The 19,871-nt window shown below is 54.8% G+C and overlaps 1 protein-coding gene across 2 annotated transcripts in view; it reads left to right on the top strand.

Annotated features, from left to right (window-relative positions):
- Window positions 1-19,871, top strand: part of LOC119967788 (transgelin-3-like) — a 42,600-nt gene that overhangs the window by 5,344 nt on the left and 17,385 nt on the right. The window contains exons 1-2 of one of the 2 annotated variants that reach the window (XM_038800785.1): window positions 6,512-6,608; window positions 8,322-8,602. The exons of the other annotated variant lie outside the window; for it this stretch is intronic. Of the exons in view, the coding sequence (XP_038656713.1) occupies window positions 8,405-8,602 (198 nt within the window). The 5' untranslated portion in view covers window positions 6,512-6,608; window positions 8,322-8,404. Of the gene's footprint in view, window positions 1-6,511; window positions 6,609-8,321; window positions 8,603-19,871 lie in introns of those variants that run through there. 2 annotated transcript variants of the gene reach the window in all.

Genomic DNA, 19,871 nt, shown 5'->3' with positions numbered 1-19,871 from the left:
CAGAGTAAACCCGGAATAACCAGGGACTCCACTCCCAGAGTAAACCTGGAATAAACTGCGACTCCACTCCCAGAGTAAACCTGGAATAACCAGGGACTCCACTGCCAGAGTAAACCTGAAGTAACCAGGGACTCCACACCCAGAGTATTCCTGGAATATCCATGGACTCCACTCCCAGAGTAAACCTGGCGTAACCAGGGACTCCACTCCCAGAGTAAACCTGGAGTAACCAGGGACTCCACACCCAGAGTGAACCTGGAGTAACCAGGGACTCCACTCCAAGAGTAAACCTGGAGTAACCAGGGACCACTCCCAGAGTAAACCTGGAATAATCAGGGACACCACTCCCAGAGTAAACCTGGAATAAACTATGAGTCCACTCCCAGAGTAAACCTGGAATAACCAGGGACTCCACTGCCAGAGTAAACCTGGAGTAACCAGGACTCCACACCCAGAGTATTCCTGGAATAACCATGGACTCCACTCTCAGAGTAAACCTTGAGTAACCAGGAACTCCACTCCCAGAGTAAACCTGGAGTAACCAGGGACTCCACACCCAGAGTATTCCTGGAATAACCAGGGACTCTACTCCCAGAGTAAACCTGGAGTAACCAGGAACTCCACACCCAGAGTATTCCTGGAATAACCAGGGACTCCACTCCCAGAGTAAACCTGGAGTAACCAGGAAGTCCACTCCCAGAGTAAACCTGGAGTAACCAGGATCTCCACTCCCAGAGTAAACCTGGAGTAACCAGGGACCCCACTCCCAGAGTAAACCTGGAGTAACCAGGAACTCCACTCCCAGAGTAAACCTGGAGTAACCAGGACCTCCACTCCCAGAGTAAACCTGGAGTAACCAGGGACCCCACTCCCAGAGTAAACCTGGAGTAACCAGGGACCCCACTGCCAGAGTAAACCTGGAGTAATTGGGGTTGTAGAGTGTGCCCTTCATTCCCTGAGTAAACTTGGCATATTGTGGTTGCAGGACTGGGTAGGGCTGTCGTTTTAAATCCCAACGTAAACGGGAGTAATAAAAACAGTACCTGCATTTATAAATACTGCTGAGCATCGGATATCTCACATTGCAAAACGATATCCTTTTGCAAGCAAGATATATTGCAGCCCGCACATGCACAGCAGGATCCCAGAAAGGCTTGTGTGATCTTTAACCTGCTTAACTGGTTAGAAGATGTTGATTGAGTGATAAATCTTGGCCTAAATACCGAGGAAATTCTGTTGCAGAAACTGCTGTTGCCCAATCCTTTACATCCGGTCGAACCCATGTCGTGAGGGCTGCAGGTGGAGGATTGCACACGAGTGCCATCATTAATGTCCAGCCAGAATGGCCTCGCCCAGAGCTGAGTGTGCAACCTGACCGAGCACAAACTGGCACTAATGGGTGGGGAAACATTGCACAAAGATTAAACCTTGAGCAGGTCTAAACCCTGCAGATTAGGACGACTCCACTCCCAGAGTAAACCTGGAGCAATATTGGAATTTCCTCCTCCCACAATCCCTCAACATCCCTCCCAGTCCCTCTCCTCTCTCGCCTCGCCTCCCCTTTCCTCTGATCACACCCCCCCCTGACCTTTCTCATTCCACCTCAACTCCCCTCATGCCACCTCTCTCTTCGCCCTCTCCCCTTCCTACCAACCTCCCATCCTCTCCTCCACCCATTCCTTTCCCCTCGACCCCTTTCCACCCCCTTCCACCATTCACTCCCTGTGGTGAATGTAATTCACATTGTATTATATTGCATAGTATTATGTCCTTGTGTAGTATTAGCCCCCTGAAGGAGATCCACAACGACCTCTGCCACCCGGGGGTCACCTGGCTTGCCCACTACGTCAAAGCCCGAAATCTGCCTTTCTCCACCGAGGAGGTAAAAGCCATCACCGGGGATTGCCCGATCTGTGCGGAGTGCAAACCGCACTTCTATAGACCAGACAAGGCCCACCTGGTAAAGGCTTCTAGGCCCTTTGAACGCCTGAGCATCGATTTCAAAGGGCCACTCCCAGGAACGGCCCTAGGGTTGCTGGCGCCCCGGGCAAGCTGAACTTCGGCGCCCTTACAAGCCGAGGGCTTGCTTCCCCACGGCCCCTTCACCAGAAAACCCAAGCGGATTCGAACGGCCTTCTCCCCGTCCCAGCTCCTGCGATTAGAGCGAGCCTTTGAGAAAAATCACTACGTGGTGGGAGCCGAGAGAAAACAACTCGCAAACAGATTGTGTCTCACAGAAACCCAGGTAAGAATGTTGAAGTAGACAGAGAGAGGAGAGGGGCAGATTGATACTTGGGGTTGGCAGGGAGCAGCGTGGTTGGAGGGAGGGTGTGCTGAGAATGCTTTCCATGCAGGGATTTCTGACTTTAGAATGCACTCGCCGAAGAGGCGGTGCCAGCAAATTTCAAATTGCGCCCCCTAGCACATGGCGCCCTGGGCGACTGCCCGAGTTGCCGGTACCTTGAGCCGGCCCTGGCCACTCCCCTCGACCAATTGAAATGTGTACTTCCTCAATGTCATAGACGAATTCTCCCGCTTCCCTTTTTGCCATCCCGTGTCCCGATATGACCTCCCACACAGTCATCAGAGCCCTGCATAGCATCTTCGCATCTTCACCCTGTTCGGGTTCCCCAGCTACGTACGCAGCGACAGGGGTTCGCCCTTTATGAGCGACGAGCTGCGTCAGTATCTGCTCGACAAGGGCATCGCCTCAAGCAGGACTACCAGCTACAACCCCAGGGGGAACGGGCAGGTGGAGAGGGAGAACGCGACGGTCTGGAAGACCGTCCTACTGACCCTCTGGTCCAGGAATCTCCCGACCTCCCACAGGCAGGAGGTCCTCCCCGATGCGCTCCACGCTATTAGGTCCCTTCTATGCACCGCCACCAACCAGACCCCTCACGAACAATTATTTGTTTTCCCTAGGGGCACTACCACGGGGGCTTCGCTCCCATCTTGGTTAAGGACACCGGGCCCTGTTCTCCTCCGGAAGCATGTCCGGGCACACAAAATGGATTTAGGAGATTTACAAGGTTGGTGCCTGGTATGGAGGGAAGATCTTATGAGGGAAGGCTGAGGGACTTGAGGCTGTTTTCGTTAGAGAGAAGAAGGTTAAGATGGGACTTAATTGAGGCATACAACATGATCAGAGGGTTAGATAGGGTGGACAGTGAGAGCCTTTTTCCTCGGATGGTGATGTCCGGCACGAGGGGACAAAGCTTTAAATTGAGGGGAGATAGATATAGGACAGATGTCAGAGGTAGGTTCTTTACTCAGAGAGTAGTAAGGGCGTGGAATGCCCTGCCTGCAACAGTAGTGGACTCGCCAACACTAAACGCATTCAAATGGTTATTGGATAGGCATATGGACAATAAGGGAATTGTGTAGATGGGCTTTAGAGGGGTTTCACAGGTCGGCGCAACAACGAGGGCCGAAGGGCCTGTACTGCGCTGTAATGTTCTATGTTCTATGCTAGTAGAAAGGGTGCTACTGCTTCACTCAAACCCTCAATTACGCCTTTATTGAACACCCCGACGGCCGTCAGGACACCGTTTCCCTCCGGGACCTGGCGCTTGCAGGATCCACCACCACCACCACCACCGCCGAGTTACCCCTCACACTACACCCCACCCAACCCCCCACGCCCCCGCGCCTATAGGTTCCCTGCTCACGCTCTGTGCCCCCGCGCCTATAGGTTCCCTGCCCACGCTCTGTGCCCCGCGCCTATAGGTTCCCTGCCCACGCTCTGTGCCCCCGCGCCTATAGGTTCCCTGCTCACGCTCTGCGCCCCCACGCCTATAGGTTCACTGCCCACGCTCTGTGCCCCCGTGCCTATAGGTTCACTGCCCGTGCTCTGTGCCCCCGTGCCTATAGGTTCCCTGCGCCCCCCTTCGCCCGTCGCACCGGTCAGGAATGAAGCTCGGACTGAAACACTCCCGGAGTCCACCATCATACCCACACCGATCGTCACCACCCAGCCACCCGAAGAGGCTGCAACCCCGGTGCTCCGCCGATCCCAAAGGACGACTCGGACACCGGACCGGCTCAACCTGTAGACCCGTCACCCCCGCTGGATATTTTTACAGGGGGTGAATGTGGTGAATGTAATTCACACTGTATTGCATTGTATTATGTCCTTGTGGGCTCTGTCTGTGAGCCGTTGCACGGCTCTGCCCATAGGGGGAGATGAGGAGCTTGTACAGGGCTCCACCCTTGGCTCCGCCCATGGCCCCTCCCACTACCAGAAGTATAAAGTGCTGCAGCCGTGTGAGCCTGCCCTCAGTTCTTCTGGTCGCAGGCAGGCTCAGTTGTAAGACTATTAAAACCACAGTTTACTTCCAATCGTGTTCCGAGTGAATTGATGGTCTCACCACTCCTCCATTCTCTTACCTTGCTCCCTCCACCACTCCCAATCCCCTTTCCCGCTCCCACCTCCCTTCCCTTCCTCATCCCTCTTCTCCACTCCCGCTCATCGCCAACCCCCTTGTCTCCTCACATCCTTTCAAATCCCTCACCTCCCCCTCTACCCTACCACCGTCCCCACCCTATACCCCTCCACAACTCCATCTCCTCGCCTCCCCGCAGCTCCTGTCACCGCTCCCACCTAGCCCCCTCTCGTCCACTCCCCCACCCTTCTACTCCCCAACCTCCCCCCATCACTCGCCCCATCCTCCCTTCCTCCCACTGCTCCCTCTCTGCTCCTCCACTCCTTCCCCTCCTCCCATTCCCCCTCCCCTTTGGGCAGCACAAGTGGATAGCATTGTGGCTTCACAGCGCCAGGGTTCCAGGTTCGATTCCCGGCTTGGGTCACTGTCTGTGTGGAGTCTGCACGTTCTCCCCGTGTGGGCGTGGGTTTCCTCCGGGTGCTCCGGTTTCCTCCCACAATCCAAAGACGTGCAGGTTAGGTGGATTGGCCATGATAAATGGCCCTTAGTGCCCACCTCAACTCCACCTCCACTCCCCACCTCAACTCCCTCCCCTCCCACCTCCTCCTCCCCCTGCTCCTCCCCCTCCCCAGCCTCCCTTCCCCTCCCCCCTTTCCCCTTCTCACCACCTCCTCCCCTCCCCTCCAAACTCCCCTCCACTCTTACCCCTCCCCACACCACTCTTCCCCTCCCCTCCCCTCTTCCCCCTCCCCACTCCCCTCTTCCTCTCGTCACTCACTCTCCTCACTGCCCTCTTCCTCCTCACTCCCCTCTTCCCCCTCCCCACTCACCTCCCCCCTCCCCCTCCCCTCTCGCCTCCCACCTTCCCTCTTCCCCCTCCCAACTCCCCTCCCATATTCCCCTCCTCCACCCCCTTCCCTCCCTCCACACTCCCCTCCCCTACCTCACACTCCCTCCACCCTGCCCTCCCCTTCCTCCATCCTCCCCACCTACCCTCCCCCCTTCCCCTCCCTCCACTCTTCTCCTCCCCACCTCAACTCCCTCCCCTCCCACCTCAATTCTCTCCCCCTCCCACTTCAACTTCCTCCACCCTCCTCCTCTCCTCCCCCTCTTCCACTCTTCCCCCTCCTCCCCTCCCCTCTCCTCCTCTCTCCCTACCCCTTCTCCCCCCTCTTCTCCTCCCCTCCAAACTCCCCTCCTTCACTTCCCTCTTCCCCCTCCCCACTCCCCTCTGCCCCTCTCCCTCCTTCCTCACTCCCCTCTTCCCCCTCCCAACTCCCCTCCCCTATTCCCCTCCCTCCCCCCCTCCCCCTCCCTCCCCTCCCCTCTCCCCTCCCTCCTCCTCTCTCCCTACCCCCACCTCTCCCCCTCCCCTCACCTTCCCCTCCTAACCCTTCCCCTCCGCCTCCCCTTTCCCCTTCTCCCCCCTCTTCTCCTCCCCTCCAAACTCCCCTCCTTCACTTCCCTCTTCCCTCTCCCCCTCCCCTCTGCCACTCCCCACTCCCCTCCTCCACCCCTCCTCCCCACTTCCCCCCTCCCCACTCCCCCTTCCTCCTCCCCTCACTCCCCTCTTCCCCCTCCTCACTCTCCTCTCCCTCCCTCCTCACTCCACTCTTCCCCTCCCCACTTCCCCCTCCCCTCTCCTCACTCCCCCTCCCCTACCTCCTCACTCCCCCTCCCCTCCCTCCTCACTCCCCCTCTCCTCCCTCCTCACTCCCCCCTCCCCACTCCCCTCTACCCCTCCCCACTCCTCTCGTCCCCCCTCCTCACTCCCCTCTCCCCATCCCACTTCCCCCCTCCCCTCCCTCCTCACTCCCCCTCCCCTCCCTCCTCACTCCCCTCTTCCTCCCTCCTCACTCCCCTCTCCCCCTCCCTCTACCCCCTCCTCATTCCCCCTCGCCAGTCCTCTCTTCCCCCCTCCTCACTCCCCTCTCCCCCTCCCCACTTCCCCCCTCCCCACTTCCCTCTCCCCTCAACCCCCTCCCCCCTCCTCACTCCCCCCTCCCCACTCCCCTCTTCCCCTCCTCACTCCCCTCTCCCCTCTCCCCCCTCCCCTCTTCCCCTCCTCCTCACTCCCCCCCTCCCCCTCCACTCCGCTCCTCCCCGGCTCTCCACTCTCCTCCCTCTCGCAGTTCCCCTCTCTCACCCCTCCCCTCACACCTTGAACCTGTTTCTCTGACAGTGGAATTCAGGAAGTGTTTTGTGAGCGTTGCTTTAACACAGGTAAGGTTCAATCTCTGCTCTCAACCTCAGTGTGTGTCAGTCCCACCCCAGCCCCAAATCCCTCCACCTTCTGCAAGTCCCACTTTTATCCTGTACTTTTAAACTTTCATATCCTAACTCATTCCCAAGTAAAATAGGGACTCATTCCCTTTGCTGAGCGATTCGACGAATCTCTCTCTCTCTCTCTGCCTGTCTGTCCCTCTCTATCTGTCTCTTTCGCTCATTCTACCTCTCCCTCTCTCTCCAAGTTGGTATCTCTCTTTATGTCTTTTTCTCCTTTCTCTCTCTCTGTTTCTCTCTCCCTCACTCGCTGTCTGTCTGTCTCACTCTGTCCCTGTCACACGCGCTCCCACTGTTTCTGTCTGCACTTTGTGCTTCCCTCTCTCTATCGCTCTTGATCTTCCCGCTCTCTCTCTCTCTGACACAGTCTCCATCTCCCCTTCCCTCTCTGCCTTTCGCTACTCGATCGGAGTCCTTTCTGACTCTCCCTATTCTCTGGGACCAAGCGTGGTGCTTTGGGAACCTGAATTAGGTGTGGCAGTTAGTGGAGCTGTGGGATTGGTTAACACTACCAAGACAGGTTCAAACCAGGGCCCATTTCACAACAGATTACTCACTGACTCAGAAACTGGATGAAAACTTTGGTTGTTTTCACTTTAGGGCAGGATGCAGAGTCTGATCTCGACATAAAACAGGGTTCCGGGAAAATCTACCGTCCCTCCAAATCAGAAATAAACTTCACTCTGTATCTAACCCCGTGCTGTACCTGTCCTGGGAGTGTTTAATGGGGACAGTGTAGAGGGAGCTTTACTCTGTATCTAACCCGGTGCTGTACCTGTCCTGGGAGTGTTTGATGGGGACAGTGTAGAGGGAGCTTTACTCTGTATCTAACCCCGTGCTGTACCTGTCCTGGGAGTGTTTGATGGGGACAGTGCAGAGGGAGCTTTACTCAGTATCTAACCCCGTGCTGTACCTGTCCTGGGAGTGTTTGATGGGGACAGCGTAGAGGGAGCTTTACTCTGTATCTAACCCCGTGCTGTACCTGTCCTGGGAGTGTTTGATGGGGACAGTGCAAAGGGAGCTTTACTCTGTATCTAACCCCGTGCTGTACATGTCCTCGGAGTGTTTGATGGGGACAGTGTAGAGGGAGCTTTACTCTGTACCTAACCCCGTGCTGTACCTGTCCTGGGAGTGTTTGATGGGGACAGTGTAGAGGGAGATTTACTCTGTATCTAACCCCGTGCTGTACCTGTCCTGGGAGTGTTTGATGGGGACAGTGTAGAGGGAGCTTTACTCTGTATCTAACCCCGTGCTGTACCTGTCCTGGGAGTGTTTGATGGGGACAGTGTAGAGAGAGCTTTACTCTGTATCTAACCCCGTGCTGTACCTGTCCTGGGAGTGTTTGATGGGGACAGTGTAGAGAGAGCTTTACTCTGTATCTAACCCCGTACTGTACCTGTCCTGGGAGTGTTTGATGGGGAGTGTGTAGAGGGAGCTTTACTCTGTATCTAACCCCGTGCTGTACCTGTCCTGGGAGTGTTTGATCCCACTGTATTATTATATTTATTTTATTTTTGCTCTGTCCTTTCTGTAGTATATATATTCACACTTTCCAATGTTAAACTGCTTATGTTGTGTTTCTGTCTTTTACCTGTCGCACCAACATCTCTCCATTCACCTGAAGACCCGATTATCACTTTGTCTCATTACCAGGGCCGACACTTTGCTTGTTCGATCTTTTGTAAACTGTTCTTCGCCTGCCAGGCCTCCCCGAACTGCACCGTGACAAGTGAGCGATGGCGAACGCCGGACCAAAGTACGGGCTCAGCCTCCAAGTGCAGAAAAAAATCGACCAGAAGTATGACCAGGATTTGGAGGAGCGGCTGGTGGATTGGATCCTGCTCCAGTGCAATGACGGCCGCCCTGGGGTCCCAGAACTCCAGCGTCCTGTCCCTGGCAAGGCTACCTTCCACCAGTGGCTGAAGGATGGCTCGGTGAGTTCGGTGCCCCCCCACCCCGCTCCCCACCGCTTCAGATCTTAGTGGTGGGCTGAGCAGTTGGAGAGTTGAGGAGTGAGAGAGTTGGGGAGTTGGTGAATTGGGGAGTTGATGGGATTGGAATTGGGAGTGGGGGATTTGGCGTGGCGGGAAATTGGGAATGGTGTGTTGGTGGGACTGGAATCTTAGTTTAGCTGAGTTCTATATAAAAGGTAGACACAAAGCGCACTCTCAGTAAGCTTTGCGCACGGTAAAGCCGAGATATCCTGAGTGAGAGAGTCAGCCAGAGTGGGGATTGGAACTCGGTCATTTGGAAAAGTTTGGTAATTCAGTGCAGATCGGTGCTTTTTCCCTTTTTGTTTTGTTTTCTTCTTCCGGTTCCGTAACTGTTAATCTGCAGGGAGAGATCCAGAGAACATCCCGGGAAGGTAAGTGGGACACAGACCTTTTCAAATTGTGGGGGTGTGTGTGGGCCGGGGCGGGGGGTGGGGTGGGGGGGGGGGGGAACTAAAGCGAACAACAGTAAAGCTGTGACCTGATTGGCTGGTAGGAAATCTGTTAAATTTGAAATATAAACATTGAGAAAGTAATAAAATATGATTGATTAACTAGATAGTAGAGTGACTAACCCTGCGGTAAGGAGAGTTAGAGAGTTGGGGAGTTGGGGAGTTGGAGGGTTGGAGAGTTTGGGAGTTGGGGGAGTTGGCGAATCGGGGAGTTGGAGAGTTGGGAAGTTGGGGGGAGTTGGGGAGTTGGGGTGTTGGGGAGTTGGAGAGTTGGGGAGTTGGGGATTGTAGAGTTGGGGTGTTGGAGACTTGGGGTGTTGGGGAGTTGTGGAGGTCGGGAGTTGGAGAGTTGGAGAGTTGGAGAGTTGGGGAGTTGGAGGGTGGAGGGTTGGAGAGTTGGGATGTTGGAGAGTTGGAGGGTTGGAGGGTAGGGGTGTTGGATAGTTGGGGTGTTGGGGTGTTGGAGGGTTGGAGGGTTGGAGAGTTGGGATGTTGGTATGTTGGAGAGTTGGAGGGTTGGAGAGTTGGGGTGTTGGATAGTTGGGGTGTTGGGGTGTTGGAGGGTTGGAGGGTTGGAGAGTTGGGGTGTTGGGATGTTGGAGAGTTGGAGGGTTGGAGAGTTGGGAAGTTAGGGGGAGTTGGGGAGTTGGAGAGTTGGGGTGTTGGGGAGTTGGGGTGTTGGGGAGTTGGGGATTTTAGAGTTGGGGTGTTGGAGACTTTGGGTGTTGGGGAGTTGTGGAGGCCGGGAGTGGGGAGTTGGAGAGTTGGGGAGTTGGGGTGTTGGAGACTTGGGGTGTTGGGGAGTTGTGGAGGTCGGGAGTGGGGAGTTGGAGAGTTGGGGAGTTGGGGTGTTGGAGACTTGGGGTGTTGGGGAGTTGTGGAGGTCGGGAGTGGGGAGTTGGAGAGTTGGGGAGTTGGGGTGTTGGAGACTTGGGGTGTTGGGGAGTTGTGGAGGTCGGGAGTGGGGAGTTGGAGAGTTGGGGAGTTGGGGATTGTAGAGTTGGGGTGTTGGAGACTTGGGGTGTTGGGGAGTTGTGGAGGTCGGGAGTGGGGAGTTGGAGAGTTGGAGAGTTGGGATGTTGGAGAGTTGGGGTGTTGGGGAGTTGTGGCGGCCTGGAGTGGGGAGTTGGAGAGTTGGGGAGTTGGGGATTGTAGAGTTGGGGTGTTGGAGACTTGGGGTGTTGGGGTGTTGGAGGGTTGGAGGGTTGGAGAGTTGGGGTGTTGGAGAGTTGGAGGGTTGGAGAGTTGGGAAGTTAGGGGGAGTTGGGGAGTTGGAGAGTTGGGGTGTTGGGGAGTTGGGGTGTTGGGGAGTTGGGGATTTTAGAGTTGGGGTGTTGGAGACTTTGGGTGTTGGGGAGTTGTGGAGGCCGGGAGTGGGGAGTTGGAGAGTTGGGGAGTTGGGGTGTTGGAGACTTGGGGTGTTGGGGAGTTGTGGAGGTCGGGAGTGGGGAGTTGGAGAGTTGGGGAGTTGGGGTGTTGGAGACTTGGGGTGTTGGGGAGTTGTGGAGGTCGGGAGTGGGGAGTTGGAGAGTTGGGGAGTTGGGGTGTTGGAGACTTGGGGTGTTGGGGAGTTGTGGAGGTCGGGAGTGGGGAGTTGGAGAGTTGGGGAGTTGGGGATTGTAGAGTTGGGGTGTTGGAGACTTGGGGTGTTGGGGAGTTGTGGAGGTCGGGAGTGGGGAGTTGGAGAGTTGGAGAGTTGGGATGTTGGAGAGTTGGGGTGTTGGGGAGTTGTGGCGGCCTGGAGTGGGGAGTTGGAGAGTTGGGGAGTTGGGGATTGTAGAGTTGGGGTGTTGGAGACTTGGGGTGTTGGGGAGTTGTGGAGGTCGGGAGTGGGGAGTTGGAGAGTTGGAGGGCTGGGGTGTTGGAGAGTTGGGGTGTTGGGGTATTGGAGGGTTGGAGAGTTGGGATGTTGGGATGTTGGAGAGTTGGAGGGTTGGAGAGTTGGGGTGTTGGGGAGTTGGGGAGTTGGGGTGTTGGGGTGTTGGGGAGTTGGGGAGTTTGGAATGGGGAGATGGAGAATTGGGGAGTTGGAGATTTGGGGTGTTGGAGAGTTGGAGAGTTGGAGGGTTGGGGAGATGGGGAGTTGGAGTTCTGGAGGGTTGGAGGGTTGGAGAGTTGGGGAGTTGGGTAGTTGGAGAGTTGAAGAGTTGGGGTGTTGGAGAGTTGGGGAGTTGGATGTTGGGGAGTTACAGAGGTGGAGAGTTGGGGAGTGGGGTGTTGGGTTGTTGGGGAGTTGATGAGTAGGAGGGTTGGAGGGTTGGGATGTTGGAGAGTTGGGGTGTTGGAGGGTTGGAGGGTTGGAGAGTTGAAGAGTTGAAGAGTTGGAGGGTTGGAGAGTTGGAGGGTTGGAGGGTTGGGATGTTGGAGAGTTGGAGGGTTGGGGAGTTGGGGTTTTGGAGGGTTGGAGGGTTGGAGAGTTGGGGAGTAGCAGAGTTGGGCTGTTGGGGAGTTGAGGAGTTGGAGGGTTGGAGAGGTGGAGGGTTGGAGGGTTGGAGGGTTGGGATGTTGGAGAGTTGGAGGGTTGGGGAGTTGGGGTGTTGGAGAGTTGGGGTGTTGGGGAGTTGGGGTGTTGGGGAGTTGGGGATTGTAGAGTTGGGGTGTTGGAGAGTTGGGGTGTTGGGGAGTTGTGGAGGTCGGGAGTGGGGAGTTGGAGAGTTGGAAAGTTGGGGAGTTGGGGTGTTGGGGAGTTGGGGTGTTGGGGAGTTGGGGATTGTAGAGTTGGGGTGTTGGTGACTTGGGTGGTTGGGGAGTTGGAGAGTTGGAGAGTTGGAGAGTTGGAGAGTTGGAGAGTTGGGGAGTTGGGGAGTTGGGGAGTTGGAGAGTTGGGGGGTTGGAGAGTTGGAGAGTTTGGGAGTTGGGGGAGTTGGCGAATCGGGGAGTTGGAGAGTTGGGAAGTTGGGGGGAGTTGGGGAGTTGGGGTGTTGGGGAGTTGGGGTGTTGGGGAGTTGGGGATTGTAAATTTGGGGTGTTGGAGACTTGGGGTGTTGGGGAGTTGGAGAGTTGGAGAGCTGGGGAGTTGGGGAGTGTAGAGTTGGGGTGTTGGAGACTTGGGGTTTTGGGGAGTTGTGGAGGTCGGGAGTGGGAAGTTGGAGAGTTGGAAAGTTGGGGAGTTGGGGTGTTGGGGAGTTGGGGTGTTGGGGAGTTGGGGATTGTAGAGTTGGGTGTTGGTGACTTGGGTGGTTGGGGAGTTGGAGAGTTGGAGAGTTGGAGAGTTGGAGAGTTGGAGAGTTGGGGAGTTGGGGAGTTGGGGGGTTGGAGAGTTGGAGAGTTTGGGAGTTGGGGGAGTTGGCGAATCGGGGAGTTGGAGAGTTGGGAAGTTGGGGGGAGTTGGGGAGTTGGGGTGTTGGGGAGTTGGGGTGTTGGGGAGTTGGGGATTGTAAATTTGGGGTGTTGGAGACTTGGGGTGTTGGGGAGTTGGAGAGTTGGAGAGCTGGGGAGTTGGGGAGTGTAGAGTTGGGGTGTTGGAGACTTGCGGTGTTGGGGAGTTGTGGAGGTCAGGAGTGGGGAGTTGGAGAGTTGGGGATTGTAGAGTTGGGGTGTTGGAGACTTGGGGTGTTGGGGAGTTGTGCAGGTCGGGAGTGGGGAGTTGGAGAGTTGGAGAGTTGGGGAGTTGGAGAGTTGGGGAGTTGGAGGGTTGGAGGGTGGAGAATTGGGATGTTGGAGATGGAGAGTTGGAGGGTTGGGGTGTTGGAGAGTTGGGGTGTTGGAGAGTTGCGGAGTTTGGAATGGGGAGATGGAGGGTTGGGGAGATGTGGAGTTGGAGTGTTGGAGGGTTGGAGGGTTGGAGAGTTGGGGAGTAGCAGAGTTGGGGTGTTGGAGAGTTGAGGAGTTGGAGGGTTGGAGGGTTGGGATGTTGGAGGGTTGGGGAGTTGGGGTGTTGGAGAGTTGGGGTGTTGGGGAGTTGGGGATTGTAGAGTTGGGGTGTTGGAGAGTTGGGGTGTTGGGGAGTTGGGGTGTTGGGGTGTTGGGGATTGTAGAGTTGGGGTGTTGGAGACTTGGGGTGTTGGGGAGTTGGAGAATTGGAGAGTTGGGGAGTTGGGGTGTTGGAGAGTCTGGGAGTTGGGGAAGTTGGCAAATCGGGGAGCTGGGGAGTTGGGAAGTTGGGGGGAGTTGGGGAGTTGGGGTGTTGGGGAGTTGGGGAGTTGGGGAGTTGGGGATTGTAGAGTTGGGGTGTTGAGACTTGGGGTGTTGGGGAGTTGGAGAGTTGGAGAGTTGGGGAGTTGGGGAGTGTAGAGTTGGGGTGTTGGAGACTTGGGGTTTTGGGGAGCTGTGGAGGTCGGGAGTGGGAAGTTGGAGAGTTGGGGAGTTGGGGAGTTGTGGATTGTAGAGTTGGGGTGTTGGAGGCTTGGGGTGTTGGGGAGCTGTGGAGGTCGGGAGTTGGAGAGTTGGAGAGTTGGGGAGTTGGAGGGTTGGAGAGTTGGGGTGTTGGATAGTTGGGGTGTTGAGGTGTTGGAGGGTTGGAGAGTTGAGGTGTTGGGGTGTTGGAGGGTTGGAGAGTTGGGATGTTGGGATGTTGGAGAGTTGGAGGGTTGGAGAGTTGGGAAGTTGGGGGGAGTTGGGGAGTTGGGGTGTTCGAGAGTTGGGGTGTTGGGGAGTTGGGGTGTTGGGGAGTTGGGGATTTTAGAGTTGGGGTGTTGGAGACTTGGGGTGTTGGGGAGTTGTGGAGGTCGGGAGTGGGGAGTTGGAGAGTTGGAGAGTTGGGGTGTTGGAGACTTGGGGTGTTGGGGAGTTGTGGAGATCGGGAGTTGGAGAGTTGGGGAGTTGGAGGGTTGGAGTGTTGGGGTGTTGGATAGTTGGGGTGTTGGGGTGTTGGAGAGTTGGGGTGTTGGAGGGTTGGAGGGTTGGAGAGTTGGGATGTTGGAGAGTTGGAGAGTTGGAGGGTTGGAGAGTTGGAGAGTTGGAGGGTTGGAGGGTTGGAGAGTTGGGATGTTGGAGAGTTGGAGAGTTGGAGGGTTGGAGAGTTGGGGTGTTGGATAGTTGGGGTGTTGGGGTGTTGGAGGGTTAGAGGTTTGGAGAGTTGGGATGTTGGGATGTTGGAGAGTTGGAGGGTTGGAGAGTTGGGAAGTTGGGGGGAGTTGGGGAGTTGGGGTGTTGGAGAGTTGGGGTGTTGGGGAGCTGGGGTGTTGGGGAGTTGGGGTGTAGGAGAGTTGGGGAGTGGGGAGTTGTGGAGGTCGGGAGTGGGGAGTTGGAGAGTTGGGGAATTGGGGTGTTGGAGACTTGGGGTGTTGGGGAGTTGTGGAGGTCGGGAGTGGGGAGTTGGAGAGTTGGAGAGTTGGGTAGTTGGAGAGTTGGGGAGTTGGAGGGTTGGAGGGTGGAGAATTGGGATGTTGGAGAGTTGGAGGGTTGGGGTGTTGGAGAGATGGGGAGTTGGGGTGTTGGGGTGTTGGAGGGTTGGAGGGTTGGAGAGTTGGGATGTTGGGATGTTGGAGAGATGGAGGGTTGGAGAGTTGGGGTGTTGGGGTGTTAGGGAGTTGGGGTGTTGGGGAGTTGGGGAGTTGGGGTGTTGGGGAGTTGGAGAGTTGGGAATGGGGAGATGGAGAATTGGGGAGTTGGAGATTTGGGGTGTTGGAGTGTTGGAGAGTTGGAGGGTTGGAGGGTTGGAGAGTTGGGGAGTTGGGGAGTTGGGGAGTTGGGGTGTTGGAGACTTGGGGTGTTGGGGAGTTGTGGAAGTCGGGAGTTGGAGAGTTGGGGCGTTGGGGGGTTGGAGGGTTGGAGAGTTGGGATGTTGGGATGTTGGAGAGTTTGAGGGTTGGAGAGTTGGGGTGTTGGGGTGTTGGGGAGTTGGGGTGTTGTGGAGTTGGGGTGTTGGGGAGTTGGGGAGTTTGGAATGGGGAGATGGAGAATTGGGGAGTTGGAGAGTTGGAGATTTGGGGTGTTGGAGAGTTGGAGAGTTGGAGAGTTGGAGGGTTGGGGAGATGGGGAGTTGGAGTGTTGGAGGGTTGGAGGGTTGCAGAGTTGGGGAGTTGGGGTGTTGGGGTGTTGGAGGGTTGGAGGGTTGGAGAGTTGGGATGTTGGGATGTTGGAGAGTTGGAGGGTTGGAGGGTTGGGGAGTTGGGGTGTTGGAGAGTTGGGGTGTTGGGGAGTTGGGGTGTTGGGGAGTTGGGGATTTTAGAGTTGGGGTGTTGGAGACTTGGGGTGTTGGGGAGTTGTGGAGGCCGGGAGTGGGGAGTTGGAGAGTTGGGGAGTTGGGGTGTTGGAGACTTGGGGTGTTGGGGAGTTGTGGAGGCCGGGAGTGGGGAGTTGGAGAGTTGGGGAGTTGGGGTGTTGGAGACTTGGGGTGTTGGGGAGTTGTGGAGGTCGGGAGTGGGGAGTTGGAGAGTTGGAGAGTTGGGTAGTTGGAGAGTTGGGGAGTTGGAGGTTTGGAGGGTGGATAATTGGGATGTTGGAGAGTTTGAGAGTTGGAGGGTTGGGGTGTTGGAGAGATGGGGTGTTGGGGTGTTGGAGAATTGGAGGGTTGGAGAGTTGGGGTGTTGGGGAGTTGGGGTGTTGGGGAGTTCGGGTGTTGGGGTGTTGGGGAGTTGGAGAGTTGTAGAGTTGGAGGGTTGGGGAGATGGGGAGTTGGAGTGTTGGAGGGTTGGAGGGTTGGAGAGTTGGGGAGTTGGGTAGTTGGAGAGTTGCAGAGTTCGGGTGTTGGAGAGTTGGGGAGTTGGATGTTGGGGAGTTACAGGGGTGGAGAGTCGGGGAGTGGGGTGTTGGGGAGTTGAAGAGTTGGAGGGTTGGAGAGTTGGGATTTTGGAGAGTTGGGGTGTTGGATGTTGGGGAGTTATAGAGGTGGAGAGTCAGGGAGTGGGGTGTTGGGGAGTTGGGGACTTGAAGAGTTGGAGGGTTGGAGGGTTGGGATGTTGGAGAGTTGGGGTGTTGGAGGGTTTGAGGGTTGGAGAGTTGAAGAGTTGGAGAGTTGGAGGGTTGGAGAGTTGGAGGGTTGGAGGGTTGGGATGTTGGAGAGCTGGAGGGTTGGGGAGTTGGAGAGGTGGAGGGTAGGAGGGTTGGAGGGTTGGGATGTTGGAGAATTGGAGGGTTGGGGAGTTGAACAGTTGGGGAATTTGGGAGTTGGAGAGTTGGAGAGTTGGAGAGTTGGGGAGTTGGAGAGTTGGGGAGTTGGAGAGTTGGGGAGTTGGGGAGTTGGAGAGTTGGGGAGTTGGGGAGTTGGGAGTTGGGGAGTTGGGGAGTTGGGGATTTTGGGAGTTGGAGAGTTGGAGAGTTGGAGAGTTGGGGAGTTGGAGGGTTGGAGAGTTGGGGAGTAGCAGAGTTGGTGTTGGAGAGTTGAGGAGTTGGAGGGTTGGAGAGGTGGAGGGTTGGAGGGTTGGATGGTTGGGATGTTGGGGAGTTGAAGAGTTGGGGAATTTGCGAGTTGGGGAGTTGGGGATGTTAAGTAATGGGTTAAGAGACATTGCAATTAGTTGTCTCATTTTTGTTAAGTGTTCAATGATTGACACTGATATGTAAAGGGGCTTCAGGTGGACTCTGGAGCTTGTGATGATCTGTAGAGTTCTGTGCAGTGTGAGTTTGAACCATTAAAGGTGTGTTGGTGAAAAAGGAGCTGAACTCTTGCCTCTTCTTACGACAGCATCTAGTACATGTTAGTTGGGGTGTTGCAGAGTTGGGGAGTTGGCGTGTTGGAGAGTTGTAGAGTTGGAGGGTTGGGGAGTTGGGGAGTTGGAGTGTCGGGTAGTTGGAGAGTTGAAGAGTTGGAGTGTTGGAGAGTTGGGGAGTTGGATGTTGGGGAGTTTTAGAGGTGGAGAGTCGGGGAGTGGGTGTTGGGGAGTTGGAGAGTTGGAGGGTTGGGGAGTTGGAGGGTTGGGATGTTGGAGAGATGGAGGGTTGGGGAGTTGAAGAGTTGGGAAATTTGGGAGTTGGAGAGTTGGGGAATTTGGGAGTTGGAGAGTTGGAGGTTTGAAGAGTTGGGGGGTTCGAGGGTTGGGATGTTGGAGGGTTGGGGAGTTGGGGTGTTGGAGAGTTGAGGAGTTGGAGGGTTGGGATGTTGGAGAGTTGGAGGGTTGGGGAGTTGGGGATGTTAAGTAATGGGTTAAGAGACTTTGCAATTAGTTGTCTCATTTTTGTTAAGTGTTCAATGTTTGACACTGATATGTAAAGGGGCTTCAGGTGGACTCTGGAGCTTGTGATGATCTGTAGAGTTCTGTGCAGTGTGAGTTTGAACCATTAAAGATGTGTTGGAGAAAAAGGAGCTGAACTCTTGCCTCTTCTTACGACAGCATCTAGTACATGTTAGTTGGGGTGTTGGAGAGTTGAGGAGTGGGGACTTGGGGTGTTGGGCCGTTGGAGAGTTGGAGGGTTGGGATGTTGGAGAGTTGGGGTGTTGGGCCGTTGGAGAGTTGAGGAGTGGGTACTTGGGGTGTTGAGGAGTGGGGACTTGGGGTGTTGGGCCGTTGGAGAGTTGGGGAGTGGGGACTTGGGGTGTTGGGCCGTTGGAGAGTTGAGGAGTGGGGGCTTGGGGTGTTGGGCCGTTGGAGAGTTGAGGAGTGGGGACTTGGGGTGTTGAGGAGTGGGGACTTGGGGTGTTGGGCCGTTGGAGAGTTGGGGAGTGGGGACTTGGGGTGTTGGGCCTTTGGAGAGTTGAGGAGTGTGGACTTGGGGTGTTGGGCCATTGGAGAGTTGAGGAGTGTGGACTTGGGGTGTTGGGCCATTGGAGAGTTGAGGAGTGGGGACTTGGGGTGTTGGGCAGTGTTGGAATTGGGCCTGACTGGTTCAATCTGGCCCCGGGTCACTGTCCGTGTGGAGTTTGCACATTCTCCCTGTATTGGCGTGGGTTTCACCCCCACAACCCCAAAGTTAGAACATAGAACATAGAACACTACAGCGCAGTACGGGCCCTTCGGCCCTCGATGTTGCGCCGACCTGTGAAACCATCTGAAGCCTATCTGACCTACACTATTCCATTTTCATCCATATGTCTATCCAGTGACCACTTAAATGCCCTTAAAGTTGGCGAGTCTACTACAGTTGCAGGCAGGGCGTTCCACACCCCTACTACTCTCTGAATAAAGAAACTGCCTCTGATATCTGTCCTATATCTACCACCCCTCAATTTAAAGCTATGTCCCCTCGTGTTGGTCATCACCATCCGAGGAAAAAGACTCTCACTGTCCACCCTATCTAACCCTCTGACTATCTTATATGTCTCTATTAAGTCACCTCTCAGCCTTCTCCTCTCTAACGAAAACAACCTCAATTCCCTGAGCCTTTCCTCGTAAGACCTTCCCTCCATACCAGGCAACATCCTAGTAAATCTCCTCTGAACCCTTTCCAAAGCTTCCACATCCTTCCTATAATGTGGTGACCAGAACTGCACACAGTACTCCAGGTGCGGCCGCACCAGAGTTATGTACAGCTGCAGCATGACCTTGTGGTTCCGAAACTCAATCCCCCTGCTTATAAAGGCTAGCACACCATATGCCTTCTTAACAGCCCTATTAACCTGGGTGGCAACTTTCAGGGATTTATGTACCTGGATGCCGAGATCTCTCTGTTCATCTACACTACCAAGAATCTTGCCATTAGCCCAGTACTCTGCATTCCTGTTACTCCTTCCAAAGTGAACCACCTCACACTTTTCCGCATTAAACTCCATCTGCCACCTCTCAGCCCAACTCTGCAGCTTATCTATGTCCCTCTGTATCCTATAACATCCTTCAGCACTATCCACAACTCCACCGACCTTCGTGTCATCTGCAAATTTACTAACCCATCCTTCTACACCCTCTTCCAGGTCATTTATAAAAATGACAAACAGCAGTGGCCCCAAAACAGATCCTTGCGGTACACCACTAGTAACTGAACTCCAGGATGAACATTTGCCATCAACCACCACCCTCTGTCTTCTTTCAGCTAGCCAATTACTGATCCAAACCGCTAAATCACCTTCAATTCCATACTTCCTTATTTTCTGCAATAGCCTACCGTGGGGAACCTTATCAAACGCCTTACTGAAATCCATATACACCACATCAACAGCTTTACCCTGATCCACCTGTTTGGTCACCTTCTCAAAAACTCAATAAGGTTTGTGAGGCATGACCTACCCTTCACAAAACCGTGTTGACTATCGCTAATCAACTTGTTCTTTTCAAGATGATTATAAACCCTATCTCTTATAACCTTTTCCAACATTTTACCCACAACCGAAGTAAGGCTCACAGGTCTATAATTACCAGGGTTGTCTCTACTCCCCTTCTTGAACAAGGGGACAACATTTGCTATCCTCCAGTCTTCCGGCACTATTCCTGTCGACAAAGACGACATAAAGATCAAGGACAAAGGCTCTGCAATCTCCTCCCTGGCTTTCCAGAGAATCCTAGGATAAATCCCATCTGGCCCAGGGGACTTATCTATTTTGACATTTTCCAAAATTGCTAACACCTCCTCCTTTTGAACCTCAATTCCATCTAGCCTGGTCGACTGAACCTGAGTGTTCTCCTCGACAACATTGTCTTTCTCCAGTGTAAACACTGACGAAAAATATCCATTTAACGCTTCCCCTATCTCCTCTGATTCCACACACAACTTTCCACTACTATCCTTGATTGGCCCTAATCTTACTCTAGTCATTCTTTTGTTCCTGATATACCTATAGAAAGCCTTAGGGTTTTCCTTGATCCTATCCGCCAACGACTTTTCGTGTCCTCTCCTCGCTCTTCTTAACTCTCCCTTTAGGTCCTTCCTGGCTAACTTGTAACTCTCAAGTGCCCTAACTGAGCCTTCATGTCTCATCCTAACATAAGCCTTCTTCTTCCTCTTGACAA

This window comes from Scyliorhinus canicula, chromosome 6 (assembly GCF_902713615.1).
Source record: "Scyliorhinus canicula chromosome 6, sScyCan1.1, whole genome shotgun sequence".
NCBI classification, from domain to species: Eukaryota; Metazoa; Chordata; class Chondrichthyes; order Carcharhiniformes; family Scyliorhinidae; genus Scyliorhinus; species Scyliorhinus canicula.
Note: the sequence above shows the minus strand (reverse complement) of the source record. Positions and strands in the feature narration are given on the sequence as shown.